General features: G+C 36.0%; 2 protein-coding genes and 4 non-coding genes across 7 annotated transcripts; all 6 read right to left on the bottom strand.

The window, feature by feature from the left end:
* Positions 1–1,107: 1,107 nt before the first annotated feature.
* Positions 1,108–1,270, bottom strand: LOC122590370. Its single transcript, XR_006322506.1, has one exon. It is a non-coding gene; the product is annotated as a U1 spliceosomal RNA (small nuclear RNA).
* A 1,085-nt stretch (positions 1,271–2,355) lies between these two features.
* On the bottom strand, positions 2,356–2,552 carry LOC122590327. The gene has a single exon (XR_006322467.1). It is a non-coding gene; the product is annotated as a U2 spliceosomal RNA (small nuclear RNA).
* A 1,027-nt stretch (positions 2,553–3,579) lies between these two features.
* On the bottom strand, positions 3,580–3,741 carry LOC122590358. The gene has a single exon (XR_006322495.1). It is a non-coding gene; the product is annotated as a U1 spliceosomal RNA (small nuclear RNA).
* Positions 3,742–5,269: 1,528 nt separating this feature from the next.
* On the bottom strand, positions 5,270–5,465 carry LOC122590330. The gene has a single exon (XR_006322470.1). It is a non-coding gene; the product is annotated as a U2 spliceosomal RNA (small nuclear RNA).
* A 749-nt stretch (positions 5,466–6,214) lies between these two features.
* LOC122586711 (shikimate O-hydroxycinnamoyltransferase) lies at positions 6,215–8,570 on the bottom strand. 2 transcript variants are annotated; one of them, XM_043758700.1, is made up of 3 exons: positions 8,440–8,570; positions 7,814–8,239; positions 6,215–7,428 (listed from the first exon to the last, which is right to left on the bottom strand). In XM_043758700.1, the coding sequence occupies exons 2-3, from the start codon at positions 8,219–8,221 to the stop codon at positions 6,535–6,537; spliced, it is 1,302 nt and encodes a 433-aa protein (XP_043614635.1). In that variant the 5' UTR covers positions 8,222–8,239; positions 8,440–8,570; the 3' UTR covers positions 6,215–6,534. The 2 variants fall into 2 exon arrangements, with proteins under 2 accessions (XP_043614635.1, XP_043614634.1); XM_043758699.1 differs by lacking the exon at positions 8,440–8,570 and having other exon boundaries at positions 7,814–8,245.
* Positions 8,571–18,817: 10,247 nt separating this feature from the next.
* Positions 18,818–20,377, bottom strand: LOC122588332. Its single transcript, XM_043760440.1, has one exon. It carries the CDS (start codon positions 20,375–20,377, stop codon positions 18,818–18,820), a length of 1,560 nt encoding a protein of 519 aa, XP_043616375.1.
* Positions 20,378–26,658: the final 6,281 nt, after the last annotated feature.

Genomic DNA, 26,658 nt, shown 5'->3' on the forward strand with positions numbered 1-26,658 from the left:
GCAGAACCATAAGTACCCCTGCTAAGCCATGGATTCGATATGTTTATTTGATTTCCACATGGGAACTTCAACTAGAAATGTTTTGTTGTATCTTGCTACTGCTTTCTTATACTCAAAAAAAAGTTTGTGACTCGTGTTTTATTAGATACTCAAGCTGCTTGTTCCTGAAGTTTAGGTGTGTGTAAAATTACCTGAAATTGATTACAATTTACAAAAGATGATAAACATGCTATGAATGAGCAGAACTTTAACCCTCTGCATTTAAAGTTTTGGAGATTTGTTCAGTGCTATACATTTCTGTTTGTTTGACAATGAGCTGATATTAATTTGTTCATGCAATAGTCTGAGCTAAATGGGCATCTATATGTACATGTCATGAAGTCTCGGTGAATATGATGAAGTGACTCGTTTTTATTGTAGTCAAGCGTGATTTCAAGAGTATCAATCTATCAATCAGAGATATTGCGGTATCCTTGTGCACAATGCCGGTTTGGTTTACTATTATATCCAATCTCTATCTTTATGAAATTTTGCCATCAATGAGACATATTGAGCATTTTTTGTGAAATAAAACACCACCTCATTTAATGGAAATACATCGATACAATTCATTAACAAATGAAAATCTACACTTCCTAGAAATCGGACATTACCCAATGATGGAAGTCAACACCTTAACCTGACTTTTTGATCGAATGTTCAAAGGAAAGTTAGTTGGGCTTTTCTAGGACCAGCTTGGTCTAGGCTCTTATTAGCCCCAAGACTAACTGTCTTTCTTATAACATATTACATATCGATTCATGGAAAGAAATAATTCATTTGCAATACTGGATCTAAACTGAATATTCTTATAGAAATAAAAATCAAATCAACATTCTTACTTGGCGAGTGAACCTCTTCGGGAAAACAGTGGATCATTGCCTAACTAAATGTCTCTCTTATTCACCTATGGATAAAATTTTTTATTATTGGAATTCTTATCCTTTCCTGCTAATAAAACAAATTAACAAACACAAAGAATCAAGAGCGTATGGCAATCAAAATTAAACAAATGTTAATTAGTTTTTAATTTTAGAAAAACCAATAGAAATTTAAACTAATAATTGGGCAGGGGCTGCGCGAACGCAAGCCCCCAAAGCAACAAATAATGACATAGATTCGACCACTTGGGCCGATCTTAGACAGGCACCTCTCCGATATGTGCAATGGAGATCACCAATCTAGGCCATGGACCTTCTTGATCGTCCATAGACCCTGTCCAGGTAAGTGCCTTTTCAATTGCCCTCCCTCACCTTTTATATTACAAACTTCACTTCCCCTTTTTGTTCTCCCTCCAATGTGGGATCAGAAACCAATTTTATAAAATTTAAGTTCGCCATCATCTAAGCTTTACTAATTAACGTCCTGCAATATTTAATTGTATGAAACTAAGATCAAATACAACTCTTCGAAATCAAAGAGATTATTATTAAAAAGAGATGAGGCCATCAACAAGACTTTTAATACTCTGTTAGCCTTTCTAGGAAGCTTGTTTAAAAGTGTTCCTAAGAAAGTAGATTAGCTATAGATGAGATTTTGTTATTACTTTCGGGGTGTCGTCGTTGGCTTGTTGCCAATCTAACAGCAGTTAGTATCGATTGAATTGAATCTTCCAAATCATCGGAGAGAACCACTACAAAAGTAACTTCAACCGAAAAAAGTCAAAATGAAAACGTGCTAAACACATCAGAAGCAATGGTTTGTGCAAACGAGTTAGAAAAGGAGTCAGAGGTATGAATTCTGAAGGAGTCAGAGATATTAAGTGTCAGTGGTTGGGAAGGAGAGCGGTGGTTCCTTAATGTATGGAACCTGAACCGGAAACCTTGTTTGAAAAAGTTAGGATATTTTTTTAAAAACTTTTTGGAAAGTTGATACTTTTACTTCGTAAAAAAAAAGTAGGATACCTAACAATTAGAAACAGACCAAGATGAATACCTTAAAGTACGATATCAATGACGGCTTTTTAGTCATAATGAACACTCCTTTATTTATTTGCCTGTCAATGATGAATCTGTAGACACCAAAAGGGTTCATAGGTTTTGTTTTGTTGCTACTGACACTTGGAGGAATGAGTTAAAACTATTGATGATAAACACACCGACATTGACATACCTCTCCATCACAATATTGTACACATGAGCATTCTCATCACCTGAAAACCCTATTCGGGTAAGTCACTTACCTGGTTACGTTTTGACGGAATTCAGAAAGACATGACATTAAAATTCAGACATGCTAAACCATATCATAATCATCAGAACAAGCAGAAATAACCCAAAAAAGATCATCAAGTTTAAAAAAGTTAACTTAATACTGGAGGGGTGTGCCAGGCCTTGGTGGTAGTGTAAGACCAAGGCGACACATGAAGAACCCCACTAGCAAGCTAGCGTGATGGGCCTTCCCCCATAAAAAATAAGATTAATATCGAGTGAGCCGATGGCTCACATATCAGATATTAAACTGATAAGAACAGATACTACACTTGATCTTAGCCAAAAGGCCGAGAAAGGTATGCTTATCTAATTCTTGGTCCTTGGTTTTTATAGCTACGCAGAAGTTTTCTATTTCTTTCCTTCAGGCGATGTGGGAGGCATCTGAATGAAAAACTTCTGCTTATGCTTATCACTTATGCTTATGCTTTGCTCATCACTTACCATTAACTTAATACTACAGCTATAGTTACATATCTCTTGCAACTATCTATGAACATGTTTCAATTTTTTTGAGTTTCTTATCCTGATTATATCGTCTTGTCATGTCATTGATGCTTTGGTTTAGCAAAGTTGGTGGCTAGGTTTTTTAATGAGGTATATATGACATGTCAGATTATTGCCAATGGTTAAGCCTTGTGTACTTTGATACCTCTGCAATTCTCTGTATGTATGGATGATGGTATTGTGTATCTATCAAGACCTCACTTTCCAATATGTTAACATCCAAATTAGATCGTTCTATATCATGCAAAACAAGTTATTCATAATTCTTGTCATTCTAACCATAACAGTTTGATACTTTAGATGAGGAAGACACATAAATTATGTATCATCTATACTTGGATAAGAACTAATATTGCAAGGGAGGAGTAATGCTTAACATTATTGTCCTTTTAGACTAACTATATAAGCTGCAATCATGAATGCTATGCTGCAAGAATATGCTTGGAAACAATATAAATAGCATTTTAGCTGTATGTTTACTGAGAAGAGTTATTGATTATTATGTAACTCACGAAAACATACAACAGATAAAGGTTCAATGGCTGAATATGTTGGCTACTTTGAAAGAGGGTCGAGATCTCTCTTCACGACATATTATTGTGTTAAGATGTTATTTTATACTGAGTTAGATTTGCTATATATCCACATCATTGTTCATTGATTTGCACTATAAAGTTAAAGTAGACTAATGTGCCATTGATCATAATTTACATATATTACTGTGATTCTAAAAAAACAGTATTAAAACCTTTATATGCACAGCTAATCAGTTTACATATACAATATACTAATAAAAAAAGAAAGATTTGATACTATAAAATGGGCAGGGGCTGCGCGAACGCAAGCCCCCACAGCAACAAATTATGACGTAGGTTCGACCAACTTGAGCCGACCTTAAACAGGCACCTCTCCAATGTGCAATGGAGATCACCAATCCAGGCCATGGACCTTCTTGATCGTCCATAGACCCCGTCCAGGTAAGTGCTTTATACAATGGCTTCCCTCGGTTTTTATACCATCAGCTTGCCCATACTTTTCTTTTTCCAACCAATGTGGGATTAGATTTACAATTCAGAACATGGCAGAAACTGAACTCTTCAATCCATTACTGGAACTATATAGGGCACGAATAGTAACTAAACCTTTGTACCTATTACCTTTATTGCAAGACTCTCTATTGAATGAAACATTGTAAGTCGTTGCAAAAACCTATACAAGACATATGTTACGACTCTCCCATTCCTTTTAAGAATTTCTGCCCCAAAATCCAGCTCAATGAGACCCTGACACCTGATTAAGTTTACTGATCTTATACCGTGTCCACTTACCACCACGCGTCTCATGACTAAAGTACTAAACCATTAGTTGACTTTAGTTTAAAGCACCATATCTGTTAGAATATAAGCATATAATCATACATATAATCACGAGTAAGCATAACGGAAGAAATCGAAACATATATGCAATCAAATTAATTAACAAAGAATAGAATCGAGATGTGTACCTTATGCAAAGCTTCAATATAATTATAATAATAATAGTATTATTATCAAGTAGGGTTTAAAGCAAAACCCCTCTTCGATCGCACACTAGACACCCCTTAAACCGTATGCTAGTACCCCGATCACGAACCAAAACAACCCTTTGTTTAAAACCTTAAACTTAAAACCGAAAACCCTCTATGAAGAGGAGGTTCGGCCGAAACAAGAAAAGGAGAGAAAAAAGAGAGAATTTGCTTTTTTTAAATGTGTCTGTAAAAACCCTTAACTTCCCTTAACTTAACCCTCTATTTATAGGGTATAATTAGGTTTAACTTTGCTTGGAAAATAAGCTAGATTAAGGCTTTACAAAGCCTTAACCCAACCCCCCCCCCCCTTTAGAATTAGGGTCCAATTCCATTATCTAATTTTCACATTTGAATCCTTCTTTTTAATTAATCAAATACAATTAACCCTTTAATTATGTTTAATTAATCATTTCGTGATCAAACTAATTAATATACTACTTTAATATATCAATTAGTAGTTTAGAGTTACCGTGTCATTTCGTGTGACCCCGTAGGCTTGAATTATTTCCGGACATGCGATTTATAATAAAATGATCACACTCTAACAATATCAACTCTCTAACTTGCAATCTTGCATATGAAAGTGTACTTGGAAGGTATAAGCATATACAAGTGATTGCTTTGAGTTTGAACCCAATATCAAAATCAGATATATTATTACAGTAGTAAGTGTGTTAAAAACTTAGTAAATTATTATTAGCAGGTGAGAACAACCAAGTTCCTATTTAACTCACTTGAAAGTAATTCGTAGCTCCAAAGATGAAAATAGGGCAGTGGCTAGCAAAGACACTCCTGCTAACATAAAAGATGAAATAGTTCTAGTGTCTTTGAAGTTTGTTGGGCCTTATCCAACTTACTATAAATTGAGGATGTAAAAATTGGATATTGTTAATCTATTGTTCACCTTTTGGTAAATTTAGCTGCAGTAAACTTTTACTTGATATTGGAGAGGTGTGCCAAGCCCTAGTGGTAGAGTAAGACCAAGGTGACACTGAAGAACCCCACTAGCAAGCTAGCGTGATGGGTCTTCCCCCATAAAAAATAAGATTAATATCGAGTGAGCCGATGGCTCACATATCAGATATTAAACTGATAAGAACAGATACTACACTTGATCTTAGCCAAAAGGCCGAGAAAGGTATGCTTTTTCATTCCTTAGACCTTGGTTTTTATACCCAATTCTGTCTTCTTTGCTTTCATCACCCAGACAATGTGGGATGGATCTTAACATATAATTAAAGTTAAGCACTCAGTAAAGCTAATTAAAATGCATCATATTCTCAACTATCTTTACTCAAAGTCTTGGACAGGCATGACTGTTCAACTACCACTAAAGATAGCTTATATTATAAATTAATAATAAGAAAAGAAACAGATTGTGTATCTGATATTCTATGAGTATAATATTCTTTCTTTACTTTTACTTCATGAATCATGAATATGGAAAAACAAAGCAAGCCCACAAACGAGTAAAATACACCGAAAAACTAAAGTTAAAGCTTCAAGATGAAGTTTAACAATGAGTTTCTTTTAGATAACTATTCTTAAAACATATGTATTATATGATTAGTATTAAGGTATCAGTGTTAAACTGCACAAGCCATACATCTGAAATGAGATCAAATATCCTAGTATGCCTATTCTTTCTGTTCTTATGTGACCAAGTTTTTTCAAGTTATTTTGTTGATAATGATCTCCCACACTCAAATAATCGAAGTTTACTTCAGGAACCTCGTGGTTAGTATTTAATGATTCATCCATTTTCATAGCGTTGTATTGATTCGTGACCCACACATATTTGCAGGGGTGGTTGAAGGAAACGAAGTTACACACAAAAAAGAATATGAATTAGAAGAGGGGCATCATGGCCCAGGTGGTGGTGGAGCAAATATGAATCGCAATCACCGTGTTCCACAAAATAAAGCACAATCTAAGCTTACAAGGTCTATTGCGGTCACTTTTGGACCCTATTTTGTTCTCCTTTTCACCTTCTAAAATTACAACTTTGGATGTTTCTCAAGAAGGTTTATCTGTAACTGTATTTGTGATGATGAACATATATGTTTTTTGTATATAAAAGACCATACTTAATCACATATGTATTGACATAAAAGTAATAAGCCGATAAGCTGATGAAAAACTGTTTCAGCCTCCACTGACATACAACAATGTGTCTTGGAAAAGTTTTATGGGTAGTAAGTAATTAGTCATTTATATATCATACAGGAACTCACTGAAAAGCTTCATGTGTTCGGCTTGCAACGAAATAGCAATAGAAAGGCTCCCATCATTAACCGGGCTTGGTAACACAAAGCTCAACCCTTCATATGCTATCCCACCCGGCCCCATGAATATGGGTCGACCCCATCCAAAATCCGCGTCATGGATAGGAAGTCTAGCCCAGCTAGTTATCCCAAGATTCGGGCATTTAAAGGTATGAGCACCACGAACCAGGGCCTTTAGATCAGGCTGCAGTTCCAAGTAATCAAGTGCTGATTTTAGATAATCATTGTCCATCTTTGCCAAAGCGTCATGAATTTTACTAGCAGCGTACCAAGTAGGCTTGGACTGTAGATCCCCTGCTACTGCTATCGGGGTGGTCGTGAATATGACATTTCCAAAATAGCCCGGGGGCAGTGCTGGGCGAAGCCTAGCTCGCCCATCAGTTGCTATGTAAAGCTTCGTGTCCTGATCATCAGGCAGGCCACGGGCTTTACATACTGACCTCCAAACATGGCCCGAAAGCATTTCATAAGAGCTATAGTTGATTGTGTTGCCATCCTCTTTCGATTTGGCTTTTAGTGCATTGAGTTGATCTCGAGTTAACTTAAAAATAGAGACCGCGGTTTCAGGGACTGTTTGGTCATCTGTGGATGAAGCGGTTTTCATTGCCGGAGCGGGCTGGTACTCCACATGGTCAAAAGCCGGCTGGGGTGGGTCACGGGCACGTAGAAGGGTTCGGTCAATAAAGGGTGGGATAGTTAGGTCAAGGCCACGAGCCATATCGGACCATGTGTTGATGAAGTGCAGTCCAGATGCACCATCTGCAGCATGATGCTGCATCCCAACTCCTAATGAAACCCCACCACATTTAAAGTAAGTGACCTGCATTTAAAGATAAGAAAAATAAAAATCCACCCCACAAATACATAAACAATTATACGAGCTAGTACTAATTTAAAAAGTATATTAATTCCTTTTGATCATAAATTCCAATTTGTCAGATAACATGTTTGTTTTACTGCTACTCATTTAACTAAGAAGACAGTTTTTTCAGTACTATGATATGTCATCTAGAATTCACATGTCACGATGACGTAAAAAAAGTGTCTTTTTCTAGCCGAACTACACCTATATATACCAACAATTCATATAACAAAGTAGTTTAACCTATTATTGTTGTATATAATAACATTTGATTGAAATTTATTGTTAAAATATATTATTGACGACGTAGATGTTGTGTGACTTAGTCGTAAAATAAATATACCTGTAACACTAGTAATGCATAGGATTCAATTCCTTGTGTATAATCAACAGCTGGAATGAGTTTCCTTAGCTCTAACGTAGGCGCGAAGTCACCAAAATCATCAACCACACCATCAGACTCGGCTTCCACGAACAACACACCTTGTCCTTGACAATCAATTTCTATCCGACCATCTTCGTCTCTTTTCAACCGTCCTCCCATTGGATAAAACGGAACCAACGCCTTACTCAACGCGTCTTTCATCACCTTTGGGTCAAAAAAATTTGTGGCACCATTAGGCCGGTAAAAGTACACACTTGGTGTATGAAAATTCGGCACCACTAGGTCCACATTCGAATTCCATAGACGTATTTTTGGCGTCTCTTCAGCCGGCCTAACCATTGTCGATTCTCTCACCTCGATCTTCATCTTGTTTTGATAAACGAACTGCATTGAATGAAACGTAAAACAAGTTAATAACAAATATGTACAAATGATAAAAAGTTGATGTAGTTGAAAAAAGTTCTACAAATGGAAATTATGTGATATTGTGTTTATATATTGATTACACAAAAAGATATACAACAACACAAGATGAAATAGATGTTTCAATGACATATATGAAGCTAGATGTACGTGTTAATTACCTTTGAAGAAATGAAAACAAAATCAAGATGTTGTAGAATGTGGTTTAAAAAAAAATTGTAAGGAAGGTTGTGTGTAGGTTGGTGTTAAAATTGGTGTGAAGTTGGATTGAGTCAGGGACTTGAAAATGAAATTGCAGGCAAGGGTTTTATAATACAAGTGGTCTCACCTACCGCACCTAAATACCCAATTTTAAGTTGTAAAATTGACTCAAGATGAATTGGTCAATAAAATTTAAAGTATAATTAATTGACTTGGCAAAATAAGGTAGAGAAAATACTTTTTTCTAAAAAAAAAAAACTATAAGCAGATATAAAGTGGATTCGGGGGCATGGATTTATGTAGATGGGTCCATATCAAGCATGTCAAAAATTAATATTGGGTTGTTGTAAAGATACAAGAACTAACCTATACACAAACAAAGGTTGAGTTAAGGTATAAATTAACAAGATGGTTATCCACGCAATGCAGCGGTGGTGACGGCAACGGATGGTATTAGTGGCAGTGGTAGTAACGATGTGGTTATTAATCTAAAAGTAATTGACGTAAATGGTAGTTTAGTTATTTTATGGTTAAGGAATGTTTTATTTGTAAATAAATTTATTGAAAATATTATAAAGATATTAGTTGAAAATATTTAAATTAATTAATAAAGAAAATAGATAGTTTAGACAAATATGGGTGTAAACTATTTTAGGGATATATTTAGTAGATTTAGTGTTTGAGTTAGAATGTGTTAAAAATTAAAGGTATTTTAGATATTTTAAAGGTCAAAAGTTGAAAACATATGATAGTAGTTTGTTTATTAATATTGTATAGATGTATAGATATAGATATATAGTGTATATATATATATATAGGCAGACATGTATATAGCTACTTAAGTTCTTTTTTTTTATTTGTAATCAAATGAGTTTTGTAATTGGCTGTATAAAGGTGTAGAAATGTGGATCATATGATTATGAATCTCACAAGTAGCCTAGTGGTTGGTGCCTTCGCTTGGTGACATTTATGTCCCAAGTTTGAAACCACATGGCAGCACTTTGAGATATGTATGGAGGTCCTTCAATGAAGACTTGGTCTACTATATCCAGGTTCAGGTCTGAGGGGGCAGGGTTTATCTGTATTAATTGTTGTGTTTCAGGTGGATTAATAAGGGGTTTTTCCTCTCATTGGATGAGACCTGGTGTATGGGGTGCTCTAGCGTGGACCCGATAATCTAGACCCCCAATAAAATTGAAATTTGCCATTAAAAAAAATAATAATAATAAAATAAAAAAATGTGTGATCATATGACGAATACCACATCGATTATTGGATATTGTGAGCATTCCATCATTGTTACTCAAATTCAATCCTCTGTAATTTCATATATATTTTTTGGCTGTATGCTAGGATTTAGATCCGCATTTATAAATTAACGGGTTATCAATAAATACTTTCAACACATATTTCATTATTTTGTTGTTTTGTAGTTTACTAATTATGTTTTTACTTGATGTATGTATACATTTTTCTATATTTAATTATGGGATAATAATCAGTGCCAGCAGTGCTGTACTTCTCTCACATCAAAATTTTTCATTTATCACATGATTAAATAAATAATCATCCCCACCCTCTGATTTTAAGGGTTGCAGTTTTAAAAATTAAAACTGTCTACAATACAAATACTATCCCCTTTAATTAAAGTTTTCAAAATACAATTTTTTTGAGTATATGGTTATTTTTATGGGATAATGACATGAGAGTGTAATCAATTATGATCAAAATGTTATGTAATATAACCAACTACTCGACTAACTATGTAGTGTAACCAACTTTATTTTTTAGGTTATGTAATGTAAGTAACTGGATACAAAACAAGTTGCCGATTACCACTTTTATTTTTATAGGATAATGGCACCGGAGCGTAACTAACTATAACCAAGAGGTTATGTAATGTAACCAACTCACATATATTAAGAATATATATATATATATACACACACCTTTTCTCTCTATCAAATACACCACATTGGTCCTTGAGCTTCAACTCAATGGTTGAAAGACCATTCCCCTTGCATGAGGTCTTGTGTTCAAGCCCTGGGGAGGACATAGAAATTACATCCCTTTATGAGGGCTTGGCTTAAGTATACATAGGTTCAAGTCTGAGAGGGTAGGGTTTACCCCTATTAATCGTCGTGCCTTCGGGCGGGTTAGTAGTGGGTTTTTCTCCTATCAGGTATTTGAAATAGGCATTTCTACTTCGAGTGAGCTCTCTAGCGCGGACCCGGTTAAGACAACGTATGCTAGACCTTTCGCTATCGAATCGCGACACGAAGTTTCGAACGAAATTCACCTTTCAAAAAAAAAATACACCACATTGATCATGGTGGTGGCAGTATTGATTTTTAAGATTTTGACAACAAGTAAAACCCATTAAGGTATCTGATCATGGTATAGTGTGGTAATTAGTATTAATATTATAGTATAAATCGGCGTGGTGAAACCATTTGTCTATGACGGCGAAGGAGAAATTTATATGGATATATATATATATATATAGAGAGAGAGAGAGAGAGAGAGAGAAAGAGAGAGAGAGAGAGATATTGATAGAAGAAGATATATTGGTTGATCATGATATGATAATATGCGGGGTAATATATTTGGGTTTAGATTCTCATTTTGGGTTGTGTTGCACAGTCCTTGTGATGAAATGAATAAGATAAAAGAAACAAAAGAAATAAATAATTTTATAACTTTATTTTTGTTATTGGATTTACAAAGGTGGTTACACTACATAGCTAGTCGAGTAGTTCATTACATCACATAACCTTTTGATCATAATTGGTTATACTCCGGTGCCATTATCCTTACCTTTATTTTTTGTTTAACCGGATGGAAACTTGAAGTAGACGGTAACTTACATGACATAACCCAAAAAACAAAGATGGTTACACTACATATCTAGTCGAGTAGTTGGTTACATTACATAACCTCTTGGTCATAGTTGGTTACACTCCGGTGTCATTATCTCTATTATTATTCGGTATACTCTACCATTAACCAGATGCTTTAAATTGTGAATAGTTCATTGTGACCCTATGTTGTAATCTGTTGGGCGATCGCTATATTTATCATTTTAATATATATATATATATATATATATAGAAAAATGAATATAAGGTTGTCCGACCTAAGCTTAGGTGTGAAACCCCTCACATACAAATTTTTAATATTTCTTGATTAATATATAAATGCTTGGTACCCCCATGAATTTTATGGATTAAAAAAACAATATGTGATCTAAGTTTAGGTATCTAACAGCATTATATTCCCATCACCATATATATATATATATACTAGGATTTTTGTCCCGTGCGATGCACGGTTCTTGAATTATATTTTCAAAACTTTTAGTATTTAATCAATAAAAATTATAATAAGCAACATTTAAATAAAAAGTTATATAAAATTAATTGAAAATATTTAAAAATCTAATATTCAAAATTTTCTTAATATCAGATCCACTACATTAATGAGTGGAAAAACAAAATATTAGAATACATACATACATTTAGCAATAACAATTTTGTGAAATAAACTTGATATACTGACTTAGACACTTCGTACAAAACACATATTGATATAGACGTATTTATAGGTTAGTAATTAACAAACTTATATATTGAAAAAAGATGCTAGCAATTTTTTTTTGGAAACAAATAAAAAGTTGACTATTTTATTTAATATATTGTTATTTTATTTTATTCATGTTGTAACGAAAAAGGAATGTAATATATATTAAATGGAAAAATTCATGGAGATGACACATAGAAAAAATCTTATGTGGCAAAGTATAAAGATAGTTTTAAGTTGAGTTGGATGGCTTTAAAATGCTAAGATAACTACTGTTTTAGTAGATATAGATATAGATATATTGTAATATGTAATTCTATTTCTTTATGTGTTTTTTTGTTATTCCACAATTATTGTTATATTAACAACAACATGATTATATATCATTTAGCTGTTATTTATTTGTATTTTGCTATTACCTATATTATCATTATATGTAATGTTGACATACAACTTATAATAAAATTAGTGACTGTTCGCCATTATTTGCCTTAACATAATTGTTATATTATGATCAAATTAAACCTACTAGTCTATTAAAAAAAAACGTTTCCATATAACAATACACGAGCGGATTCCTTAGTCTATAACAAAATACAAACAAGAAATGAAGATAACAAATAATGGTGAAAATTCGATTTAAAAGAAGCATATAAAAGTTTCTTGCATGTAGCATGTCATGTAGGTTGGCCCCATGATGTCAGCCGCAAAGTCAAGTATTTGCAAAGGAAATAAAATAGCTTGTCAACAAAAACACAATAATTATAATAATAAATATTATCAAACGACTCTAGATTATAATTAGCAGACAGATATTCAAACTATTTATCTGTTTGTACGTTGTGTGCTCAAAATATTTATGTTTAAATAACTAGGAGTCTAGGACTAAAAAAAAATCAATAAATAAGGTTTTGGGAGCACAAGGATGGTGAAAATGTGATTAGGATAAGGAAGGTGGTGATATTGGGTGGTTGGTGAAGGGAAGTTGGTGAGATGGTGACCCGAACACAAAACGTCAACAGTTTACCAACTCTTGTTTGCACTAAAATATGGCAATGTGTATATGTGTGTGTGGGTCCAACCCGACCAAGTGATCGAATGCAGCGCAGCACTCACATAGTTTGACATGGCTCTTCGTTCTTGATTCCCTTTTCGACAAAGTAGTGTTTTAGGTGGAAACTTGCAATCATGGGTTGGACTTATGTTTCCCTAGCTAGTATTTTTTTAAAAAGTACAAAATAAAAGAAACTTTCATAAGATTTTGTGGTAGCTATCATTTCAGTTTTTTATTTAACTACGCAAATATATATCTTGCTATTCAATTTGATTATTTTGATAATTTTTATTTATAGTAAAATAATACATATGGATGAAATAGGTGAAAATAGAAGGTATGGATGTGAGTCTTGAAAGTCAAACAAGTAAACAAATTGGGGATGTAGCTCAGATTGTAGAGCGCTCGCTTAGCATGCGAGAGGTACGGGGATCGATACCCCGCATCTCCATTTAATATTTTCCATTTAATATTTTCCATTTGATCTTTTGTATGTCATCTTTTTTTGAATATGTTGCATTAATTTTAGATAATGTCTGTTGCTCTAGTTCTAAGTATATTCTCTCTGTAGTACATAGGAGATAGGACTGCCAACATATTTCAACCAATATTGAAATAACTTTAGTAGACTAAGTCTTCTGATTCTAAAAAATGAATAAGTTTGTTTGTGACTGACATATTATAAGTTTCTATATATAAGTTTATAATCCAACAATCCTTAAATCATTAATATTTGATGTCATGATATGCACATGCATGCTAACCAATTTGTGTTTTGATCAGATGTATTTGTCGAATAAAAAAAATGATTAATTAACATGTCGAGTGTATAAATATTTATCATTATCGATTAATTAGACGTCTGGTACATTTGGTCGTCTGATGTGTGTTCATTGTTGAATTGTCCATCTGGTACACACGGTTATATTATCTTAATATGTATACAAGTATTTTCTATATATCATACTCCGTATATCATCAAGACCCCTACTAATTAAGTATATCCTGTAATTCTTTTTAGGTGAATACTAGACTAGCTAGTTTGTTAAATTAGAATGTGTTCAAGACTTGTAACTAGATATCATGCCCCCTCGTATGAAATTGTACAATCTATCAGAGCTAATTTGTCAAATGAAGCTTCATAACTAAGAGCCTCACAAGCCATTACTCACAATTCTTCAATGAGATTGACAGTACTAAAGCCTTATTTACAATTGACGGGGGGCGGGCGATGAAAGATATCAACTTGAAACTTTTTAACAAGTAAAAGAGTCTCATAACTAAAAGTACAACTTAGTATATTATTCACCAACATATATTCCAAATTTTATAGTTGCATTCAATATATAGAAAACTTAAAAAAGAAAGGGTTACATTAAAGCGCTTGAAATATTAGAAGGTTGTAAATGAAAAATGAAATTAAAGCATCTGCTATGGACCCATTTTCAAAGAATAAGAAAAAGATAAATTGGACCCACCACTACTACATTCATTAATTCATATGTACTGCATCATCTTAAACAAGTCAACAGGCTAAAACTTCCGATTTTCCTCCATTTTTTCAGGCAACAACTTCCGATTTCCACCATTTTCTCTTCTAACAGCTTCGCTTTCCTCCATTTTTCTTTCTAACAGCTTCGATTTCTACCATATTTCGTTTCATTGGAGGGGCTAAGCTATATATACCTCAAAAAATCACCTCCCGGACTATAGAATATCCGTAACATATCCGCCTATTGGGGGTGGCTTGGCACCCCCCAGCCCCCCCTTGTCTCCGCCAATGGAGATATGACTTGTTCTTGAATCTTGACCGTTTGATAACAATATTTTGGTCACGAATATAAACTCATTCTACTAGTTCCATGTGGGTTAAGGTTTGTCCTAAAAAGTTGAATTTAATTCAGCCAATTGAAATTGTACGAGTTCAATTCACTATACTGAATATTGATGTCTTGATGATGGCAAGCTTGTATTCACTAATGAAGTTGTATGGACCCACAAAGTAACTTATAGAAATGGAAAAAGACTTTGAGTTATCACAAATGAGGACTGCTTCTGTCCATTACTTTCAACCATCAATTGTCTAGCTAGGCTGGCCAGGCCATCCCATTGTAGATATAGGATTATCTACTAATCGACCAAACTTAAAAAGTTGAATTTAATTCAGCCAATTGAAATTGTACGAGTTCAATTCACTATATTGAATATTGATGTCTTGATGATGGCAAGCTTGTATTCACTAATGAAGTTGTATGGACCCACAAAGTAACTTACAGAAATGGAAAAAGACTTTGAGTTATCACAAATGAGGACTGCTTCTGTCCATTATGTTTAACCATCAATTGTCTAGCTAGGCTGGCCAGGCCATCCCATTGTAGATATAGGATTATCTACTAATCGACCAAACTTTGTTTATGTTCATTCGTTAAAAAAAAACAAAAAAAATATTTGCATGTTCGATGATTTAGGCGTAACAAAAAACAACGAATGAACAGTGTTTGTATAGCCAATCCGTTAGCCTAGAAAGGAGGAATGGGGGTGTTTGTGGTTGTTCGTTGGCGATTCCCTTCCGGTAAGGTGTGAGAACCTTTTGTACGCCAAGAAAGTATGTGTGTGTGAGATTATGTGATTATGAATAATTCTAGTCATTCTTCGCCCTATTTATAGGGGTTCGTGACTTATTCCCCAAGTAGGGTTTGAATAGATTTAGTCGGGCCGTGCATATCTCTTCTATAAATAAGGGATTTGATGTGATCTTCTTTCCTAGAATATAGGATTCTTGATAAATGCAAATCCTTTCCTTGTTTACCGAGAGCGATACGTACCCTCTGATCGTACCCTGCGTGATTGCATCTGGGTGGGTACGTCATCAAGCCCCCCAGTCTAATGGGGTGACTCTGCGAAGATCATCGTATTAGACTCATACCCGCTCTTCTCCGTGCTCTTTTTGTAACAGAACGCAAAGTTCAGGGTCTTTTGTGTAAATATATGTGGTAGGTTTTGGGTATTAATGTGAGAGATAGTGGACGCGTATCTCAAAAATTAAACCTCTTGATCGACGGTTCCACTAAATAAATATCACTTGGAAAACGGATTTCCGATCAAAATCTTCATTTAATCAAAAGACTGTTCCGCTGCGTCTTGAAAAAATCTTCTTTCAGTAAAGGTACGATCTTCCTCCCTTGTTTTTATTTTTTTAGAATGAATGCAAAACGTGGTATTGCGACCACCAAATCTGTTGTCGATGCCGACACGCTTAGGGAATTTGTTGATGAATTTTTCCCCGGCCGCCATGCATCTTTTCGATTACCTACTCGTTCTCAAAGTGCATTAAAACCCCCAAATGGGTTTGTTACTGTATATGTGAAATCTTTCACCATGGGAAATCTTAGGTATCCATTCCCCAACTTCTTTCTTGAGGTTCTGAAATACTTTAAGTGTCACATATCTTTGATGCATCCCTTAGGGATTGCTAGGATAATAGCATTTGAGGTTGTTTGTCGGGCGTATGGTGTTGAACCGTCTTTGACCTTATTTAGAAAACTTGTGAGTATATCGGCCGCTGGTGACTGGATCACCATTGCAAATAGGCCTGGTATTGAGTGCATCATAAAGGGTGATGTGGATATCCACGATTGGAAAGATGAGTATGTGTTTATGAACCATAGTTTATTCCCCCCGCATTGTGAATCTTTGTATGAAAATAGTAGACTAAAAGTCCAAAAGAAAGGTTTCTTTGGTGACCCCATTCCGGATGATGATGTTGGTGAAATATATGACATTTTAGAGGAGGAAGGTTTTGTTGTGTACCGTTATCCAGAAGGTGTATTGTTTAGGGCCAATCTTATTCCTGCTCTTGCTGAAGCGGAGGAAGAATTTGATGGTATGCTCTTCTTGTGTGATCTTTATATATATTCTTATGCTTTGTCATTGTCTTCATTTTGTTTTGCAGATATGTCGTATTTGAAGTTTGTGAAAAAAGGTACGAAAGAAGTGTCCCAAGCACCCAACCCAAATGTATCTGTAGGCGGTAGTGTTGGGGAGAGAACTGGAGAGACAGCAGAGGTAGCTAGTCATCCCCCTCCTATGTTACAGGCTATTGATGTTGACCTTATCCCTGATGCTGGCAAGAGGAAGACCAACATGCTTCCCCCTGGTGGATCCATTGGTGCCCGTCTGAAAAGGGCCAGGGTTGCTGCTGCTAGTGCTCAGCCTGCAAATAAGGATGTTGAGGAAGGTAACACAAAGTCTCGTGTGTCAAGCAAGAAACCCAAAAAGTCTGCCTCAGCCAGGGATGCTCCAAAGACAGGTAAGAGTGCCAATTTTGTTGCAATTTCATATATAACTTGCATTCTGCTTGTGTATTGCATGAATTCTTCATTCGTGCTTTTGCTATATGTTATGTGCAGAATTTTATGAATAAGAGTGGATCTTCAGGACTCAAATCCCAAAACACACTGTTGATGAGATAAGAGCTACAAAACCCCAATAGTTCTTGGAGTTGTTTGATGAGGACTGTGATGCCCATACAACTATGACCACTGAGATGGGATTGAGGTTTGACAGAGTTGCAAAAGCGCTGCAGGAAAGTACTCACCGGGAATCCTTGTTGGTGGATAATGTGGCTGACCTTGAAAAGAAGCTGGCAGATTATGGTGGTGCAGCATCTGCTCTTAGTACTTTGAAGGAGAAAGAAGACCAATTGAAGTCCCAGGAAACTACTTTGCATGCCAGGAATGAGAAGATTGCTAAGTTGAAGGCAAAGCTACAAGCAAAGTCCATTGAAGGTGCCAGGATGCTGTCTCAGTCCCAAGCAGACAAGTTGTTGATTGATGATTTTTCCAAGCAGTTACAGGAGTTAAGGGTTGACCGCAACAGGATTGTTTCTGAGTATGTCCCATATGTGTGCAGGACTTTGTTGGCTCATCCTGATGTATTGAAGGCAGTGGGTGAGGGCATATCGGTAAACAGGCTAGAGGAGAGGTCCAAAGTACTGGAGGAATTCAGCCAGGAGGGCCATGTGGACTTGGCTACCCGTCTTGATTATGACGCAACGGCTTCCCAAAAGGTTGAAGCTGCTGCAAAAGATTGGGAAGATGCCAAGTTTCCTGTCATTGCCTCGTTTGCTGCTCACCCTGATTTGTTCGTTGATCAACTGCTTGTCTTGGAAATTTGAACAATGTGATTTGGTGGCTATGTAGCCTTAGTCTGTAAACAATATAATATTCCTTAGCCCCCCAGTCTATCTGGGTTTCTTCTTTTGGGCCTACGGGTCATTTGAACATTTTTAACTATGCTTATATTATGCACGTTATTTAGCTGCTTACCTTTTTCAGGTGTTTGCATACCATTCGTATGTTTGATAGATTGTGTACTTGCTTTACTAGCAAGTATGTATGTGCTCTTTGCCTCTTCGGCAGCTCGAGCGTATTCTTTAAGATTTGTGCATTCTGTTTTTTTAGCAATGATGCATGTATGTAGTGAAATCATAGGAGTATGATTGTAATTGACTTATTTGGCGTTTGTTTAGGCCTTTATTTTCTTTATAGTCATGACTTTGTCATAAAATCATAGGAGTATGATCTTTGCCTTTGTTGGCATCTATTGAAATTATGTGTGTGAGGTTGCGATCCTTCTTCACCATGAATCATAATTTTTATTTTATTGAAGCATAGAATAGTACTAGATATACGAAATAGATAGACTTATTCTGCTTTATGAGTGCTATTATCGAGTTCTGGGTCTTCTTGCTTTTTTATTTCCATTTTGTGGAATGTATTTGCAAGTTCCCCTTCTTCTCTTCCTAGCCTCTGTTTCTTTGTTGGCATACTGGTGCCAGTTTGTCCATGAACTCTGGGTGGCTCGAAACTTCCCCGGAGATTTGCTATCCCATCCTCCGTTTGAAATTTGATCATGTTGTGTATGACGGAGGGTATCATTCCGAACTTTTGTAGTGCTTGTCTTCCCGGGATTGCATTGTAGGGCGAGTGTCCTTTGATTAGCATGAACGTTAGCTCCTCTATCCTCCTACATGGTCCTGCAACAATGGTGACTGCTAGGGTAACTTTTCCTGCAGGCTCTGTTTTGTCGCCAGAGAAACTTATTAGCCGAGTTCCTGGGGGTGATAATAAGATACGCAGGAGTGGGTTATCCCTTAGGAACGCATGCTCGTATAGTATATTGCAATCGCTTCCATCATCAATGTGGATCTTGTCTACCCAGCGTTCCTGTAGTATCGCTTTGATTATTATTGGGTCGTTCGAGACATTTGTTCCCAGTATTGGTGGAAATGAGATTTCTCCCACGCTCTGGATTAGTGCGTCAACCCCTTTTCTCTTCTCGACTTGTCTTTCTCGTCTGATTGTGTAGATTGTTGTCTGGGTATTGTTGTATTTCTGCTCCCCAGACTCATCTGCTTTTGGTTTTCCCTGCTGTCGGATTCCTTTTTCCAGATGTGCCAATTTTCCTGTTTTAATGACTTCATCAATGGCTTTCTTCAATTGCATACACGAATTGGTGTCGTGTCCTGTGTCATTGTGGAAATCACAATATTTATCTTTATCCCGTCTTCCTTTTTCACTTAACCTTGATGGGGTGGGGAATGTTTTTCCTACTGCCTCTGTGAGTAATATTTCCTTTGGAGTTTTTGTCATTTCTGGCAGTGATATGTTATAATCTCTTCTCTTTTCTTCTCTGTTATATGGGCTATAGCGTTGTTGGTCCTTATTTGATTGCCATTTTCCTTTTTTGTACCTTGTGTCATCCAAATTACTTGCTCCGATTTCTTTTGTGTCCAGGAATTTGTGGGCTTTCTTCTTTGCTTCATCAAACGTCTCTGCTAAATCTGTATTTAAACATTCGACCAATTCTCTATTCCGGCAACCGTGTATTAGCCCAGAGACCCTTTGTGAATCTACTAGACATGTGATTTCTTGTGATTCCACGGTGAATCTTTCTATGAAGTCCCTGGAGGTTTCATGTTCTCTTTGTTTGATGTTGTGGGCTGCCACATGTGTTTTCTTGTGTTTTTTCTGTTGACAGAAGTGCGATAAAAACTTTGTTTTGAGTTCATCAAAGTTATTTATCGATCCTTCTGTCAAACTACCCAGCCATTCTCTTGCGTCACTTGTTAACCCCAATCTGAATGCTTTACATGCCACTGGTTCGACCCAGTTTTGCATTTCTGCTCTCCCTTTAAATTTTTGTAGGAAATCATCTGGATCGTCTTTGCCATTATATGTCCCTAGGTGTGTTGGGTATTTCATGTTTGCTGGCAGTGGGTGATTTTTTATCCATTCTGTAAATGGTGATTTTACTGGGATCCTGCTAAGAGTGAATGGTCTGGGTGTGTTTTGTTGATATGACTGTGGAGTTTGGTATGTGTTTGTACCCCAGGCATTTGTGCCGTAGGTGTGGAAGTTTGGTCCCCAGACTGATAGTGTTGCCCGTACCCTTGGTTATATGCCCCCGAATTATAATGATAATTATAATCCTGACCTGGTTGTGGTCCTGTATGATGATAGTGCGCTCCTGGGGCTTGTCCCGACATTTGAAGTCCTTGTGGGTTTTAGGGATTCCCTGTCTGCACCTGCGGAGTGGTCTGAATCGCTTGGGGCCCGTAGGCTTGAGCATAACACTGGGCGTAGTTTTGCGCCCTAGGAATGTTGAGTGCCTGTGTATTAGTCAAGAAACCTTGGTTGAATTGGTTTTGTGAATTCTGCTGGTACCCTGACATGTTCATCCCCTGACCTGTGTTTGGGGGGTGTTGGGTAAATCCCCCCTGATTGGAGTAACCCTGATTACCGGTCCCTTGTGCCTGATATTGTGGGAGTGAATTTGTCGAGTACTGGGGGATATTGGTATACTGCGTATGATGTACATATCCTGGTGCATTATGTTGTTGTCCTGAGTTCGGCACTCCTTGTGCAAAACTTTGATTGTTATGGTTGTTTGAACCTGGGTTGATCTGCCCTTGGGTGTTTAGGCCCAGGTTGATATGACTCTGGGTGTTTGACCCCGAGTTTGTTTGACCCTGGGTGTTAGGCCCCAGGTTGTTTGGATTTTGAGTATTGTTTTGCGATCTCGCTGCATTGTTTGGCCTTTGGACTCTTGATCGAGGATCGTGCGGTTGCCTTCGCCTCCCGCTTGGCGGTGTGTCGCCGTCATACTCATCGTATTCTTCATCGAAGTTGATTGCCCTTCCTGCCAATTCTCCTGCGTCTTGAAGACGTCTCAGAGTGCTCAAGATGCTGGTATAGTTTTGCCTTATATATGCATCGTTGAGCAGGGGTTGGGCTGATGTGGAGGCATGGGTTGCCCCTGTTGTTGAAGGTGTTATGGGTGTGCCATCTTGATTTCGATTTAGATCTATGCTTTCTCCACCGAAACCAGGTGGCGGCCTATTTTCCTCGCTCATGATTCTAGGTTTTTAGGGTTTGGGAAAACAAAAATTTTGTAGATTTTGCTGTTCGGAGAATGTCTCGTGGATGGCACCAATTGTTTGTACAGCCAATCCGTTAGCCTAGAAAGGAGGAATGGGGGTGTTTGTGGTTGTTCGTTGGCGATTCCCTTCCGGTAAGGTGTGAGAACCTTTTGTACGCCAAGAAAGTATGTGTGTGTGAGATTATGTGATTATGAATAATTCTAGTCATTCTTCGCCCTATTTATAGGGGGTTCGTGACTTATTCCCCAAGTAGGGTTTGAATAGATTTAGTCGGGCCGTGCATATCTCTTCTAAGAATAAGGGATTTGATTTGATCTTCTTTCCTAGAATATAGGATTCTTGATAAATGCAAATCCTTTCCTTGTTTACCGAGAGCGATACGTACCCTCTGATCGTACCCTGCGTGATTGCATCTGGGTGGGTACGTCATCAAGCCCCCCAGTCTAATGGGGTGACTCTGCGAAGATCATCGTACTAGACTCATACCCGCTCTTCTCCGCGCTCTTTTTGTAACAGAACGCAAAGTTCAGGGTCTTTTGTGTAAATATATGTGGTAGGTTTTAGGTATTAATGTGAGAGATAGTGGGCGCGTATCTCAAAAATTAAACCTCTGATCGTACCCTACGAAGCAATTGATGCACGATGATTTTCATGATGCACATATATATATATATAAAGGGTAATGATATCCGTACCATATCTTTTGATACATTTATCATTACTGTGCATCAACCAGTTGTACAATATACATAAAATATTGTATTTTGTGGTAAATACATCAAACTTTTGGTTAATTTTGGAGGCTTTTAAATTTTGGAGGTCCTGAATAATTCTACACCTTGCAATCCTCGTCGACATCCATGATTAGACTAGCAAAATTGAAAGAAAGAAATGTTTAAATTGATTAGTTGTTAACTTCGTTTCGTTAAACTTGCCAAGTATACAAAGTAGGGAAGGGGGGTTATCTTAAGCACGTGATCAATTATCAAAGATCATAATGCAACATTGCAACTACATTCGGAGGCGATTGAATGCTGTGCATAAATGATAGTTTGGGGTTAACACTTATATTAACTCATGTGTTTGTGCCATATATTCACGATTATTAACCTGCACAATGCGGTGATGATCATGATGACGACACTCTGGTGGTGAGAGCATCGAATATTATTGATGACGACGACTATTGATGGTGATGACAATATTGAATAGTGTAAGTTAAAATATTTTAAAAGATAAAATGATTATAGTGTAAATTATTAGTAAAAACTTATTTTTGTTTATTTTGAATTTCAATTTTCAACACTTAATCAAGATTGCATTACATAAATAATCTACTCTACTCGCTGTCATTGCTACCACCACCAATCGTCTATGTCACCACCGTTGCCGCTCCCGCCAGGAGCCATCATCACCTGTCACCGCCACCACACCGCCGCCATTATATTGTCGCCACCATCACTACCGCCGCTACCGCCGCACGTCACCACCATCCGTCACTGCCATCACCGTCACCGATTCGCCGTTATTACACCATTGTATCACGCAACTACCTTTTTAGTATGTGTAAGTGTGTAGCTGCAAATGTTGAAAAGTCAAATCTAATAAAGACACACGAAAGTATAGATATGACATATTTTCTAGAATAAAAAATCAAATCAAATAAACCTTAATAAAATATGAAAAAGATATTATTGCACAAAAAGAAATTGAACTTTATTGATTTTTAAATTTAAGGTATCATACTTTTTTTTTATCAATAAAAAGTATCCATCTTTTCAAAAGTTTAAAATAAAACCTTTTTTTGACATTTTAAATCGTGTTTCCGTTAATTTCTGTACATGGCTGTGAAAGTGATATACTAGTTATACAAATACCCAACATTTATATTAAAGAATTTTGACTTTTCAGCCAAAATCACTTTTAGGAAGACCGTAAATAAAGTAAAAGTTTTGACAAAAAAGTCAGATCTCAATGAAACTTGAGCAAATAACTTGTTAGATCGTTTGAAATGTTTTATGTGACGATTATTTAGTCGTTTTGTATCGGTGGTTAAAAAGAGATTGACGATCCCTAGTAGCGGATCTTGACCAATTTAAGACAGGAGACTAATATTCATGGGAACAAAAAATAACACTACGAAGAATACTCAGATGGTGTCAAAAAGTCACAGGATCTAGAAATACTAATAAAAAAAATAATTTTTCAGACACGTAACGAATAAAACTACACTAATGAACGAAAAAATAAAAGAGGTCAAGGCCCATATGGGTACCAACAAAGTTTCACCCCTCAATGAACTAAACAGAAGTCGTGCGTTAAAATGTTTTAAAAAAAGATTTGTTTTTACTTTTTAAAAAGTTGGATACATTTTATTGATAAAAAAAAAAGTTAATTAAATAGTTTAGATTTAAAAATTAATGAAGTATGATACTTTTTTGTGCAATTTACCCGATAAAACAGTATCCATTTATTAACTTGATGATACAAAAGTTGCATTTATTTGCATTGGAAATTTGGAATCACCATGATCAGAAATTAATAATCTTGGTGACGAGATGTCAGGTCCGAACCGCGTTAAATCAACTAATTTGGACTGTCATGGTAAAAGCTCAAAAACGATTACAAATATTTCGTTATATCGTGGATATCAGAGTCAAATGCTCGTCTTTTTCGATACACACGGGTAGGCAGGTTTACATTTACTTGCATTGGATGGACTTGATCAATAAAAGCTACAATATCAATTTGGTGGTGACATATTTTGAAAGCTAGAATAAGGCATATCATGAGGACATTAAAGAAAATAGCTCGGTTATTTTTAGTTCCATTGTCTCGACATCTTTTCTTTGGATGAATTATAGAGATAGAAAAAGTAATGTTTTGTGGGAATCTTGGAAGACTTTTTTTTGGCCTCCTGACTAGTGGCACAAATGCACAATGGTTGTTCTTGTAGTCGTCTTTTATTGTTGTTGTTTGGCCTCGGAATATGTTTGGGATCGCAACAAAAACACTGCGAAGTGAAAACCGATGGCTCGACTTTCGTTTGGTGGGGTGTTTTCAAGTGTCTTGGCCCCGCACAAGTTTTTCACAACCCCATTTGCAATTTTAGCAATTAATGTTCCGAGTGGCGAGTAGGTTTTTAGAATGTGTATATGGTGTTTTTCTAGAATTGTATTCTGTACTCTTTGTCCGCTGATGCCTTGCTAGTGGTGGTGTTTGTTTATATTGCAATATAAATTTTCCGCTGTTAAAAAAAAAAAAAAAAAAACTCGCACGTCAAAAAACTCACGCGCACCAAAAAGTGTGTCTATTTGGGCTCCGTTATAATCTGATTTAGGAGCTAAACTTGGTTAAAGGTGTCAAAAACCAAATACCAAATAGACTAATAGAGTACTCTCATGGAGTCATGTATATATTTGCAAATATTTAGGCCCAACTCAGTAGTCTAATAGATTATGAAGACCAAAGACGTTATTTGCAAATATTCAGGCCCAACTAATTTAGCGATTGCCTTTTAGAGTTTTAGTCTTATACTCTTATACGTTATACACAACGCTCTTCAACTACTTTTCACTACTATATCAAATTTTCGGACGCATGCTTCCATAAGTCACAACACTCATAACTATGTATTTGCTTTATTATGACTTTCAGGAATTTATACTAATGCCTTGAGTGAAACTCAAAACTCGTGGAAATTACTTCATTAATCAACACTCATATATATGAGTAATCGGAAACTCAAAGTCAAATATCTTACTAATGAGATAACCACATTGGCGCATTATTACTATTACTAAACAAAGTTATTGTTTTTTTTTTTTAAACAACAGAAACAAAGTTATTGGTGATATCATCGTCTAAAATAACACAAAAATATTAAAGATCGAACCGGTGAACTTCTAATTTACAATACTTATTGAGTCTAGCTTGCATTATTAGCCTGAGTTCATCACTAATTGTTTTAGAAAATTAAATAGATTTCGTCAACAAAAAAAACACCATTTACCTTCCATTTGATGTTTATCAGGAGGACCAGGACTTACATCAAATATGATTTGATGGCAATGTTTTGTAAGTGATATTATGAATGAGCTTTTGGTTCCATGATCCATCGAACGAATTGCATTTTTGGTCCCTGTGTTATCACACATTTCGCAAGTTTAATACGAAAATATGAAAAGTTGCGACACCGTATCCCTGTCATATCACACCTATTGCAATTTTGGTTCAAAAGTAACGTGCCGTTAGAATTCAGCCGTTAATGCCCCATGTGCATGTCACATGGGGGTAGTTTTTGTTCATTTATTGCTCTGCACACAAAAAAAACTATATATATATATATATATATCTTTTTCATTTAATGTATATGTATATATCTTTTTCATCAAAAACAAATCTACCAACCAATTAACAACAATCTTCCATATATATATTCTATTTATGTCCATATTCATACATCGATCTATATCTATATCTTATATGATCATCAGAACTTTATATATCTATGTATCTATATTATCATCAAAACACCATTAGATCTATATCCATATCCAACCTTCTATATCTATATCTTTCGAAACTCCCATGAGCGGTGGCTGAGTTCGATGATCATGGTGGTCTGATATGGTGGTGTTGTGGCCGGCGGCAGGAGAAAGAAAGGGAGGAAATGGTCACTGTAGGTCGGATGTGGGCTGCCAGAGTGGTGGCTTCAGTTGGTGTTACCTTCAAACTATAATGACCGTGTCACTGCTTGCGACATAATGTAACTTAAACTTGACAGCCAACAACTAGATTCAACCAAACTTTACATGACTCGATTTGTTTTTAGTTTCAAAAATTACAATATACACATGACATTTATCTGAAACTTTATAACTTTCGTAAAAGGGCAAACATGGATATCAGAGAAGGGTTCAAGAAATGCCCATTACCCTTCCTCTGCGCTACACCGTTAGCCACATGAAATATTATTTCCATGCTTCGTGTTAAAGCCACTTTATATACCTAAAAAGATAAAATAAAAAACGGTAAGTACAACTACTTAGTGAGTAAACGGGATCTATATCGTAAAATGAATGCATATTATAATATCTATTC

This window comes from Erigeron canadensis, chromosome 2, assembly GCF_010389155.1.
Source record: "Erigeron canadensis isolate Cc75 chromosome 2, C_canadensis_v1, whole genome shotgun sequence".
NCBI lineage: Eukaryota > Viridiplantae > Streptophyta > Magnoliopsida > Asterales > Asteraceae > Erigeron > Erigeron canadensis.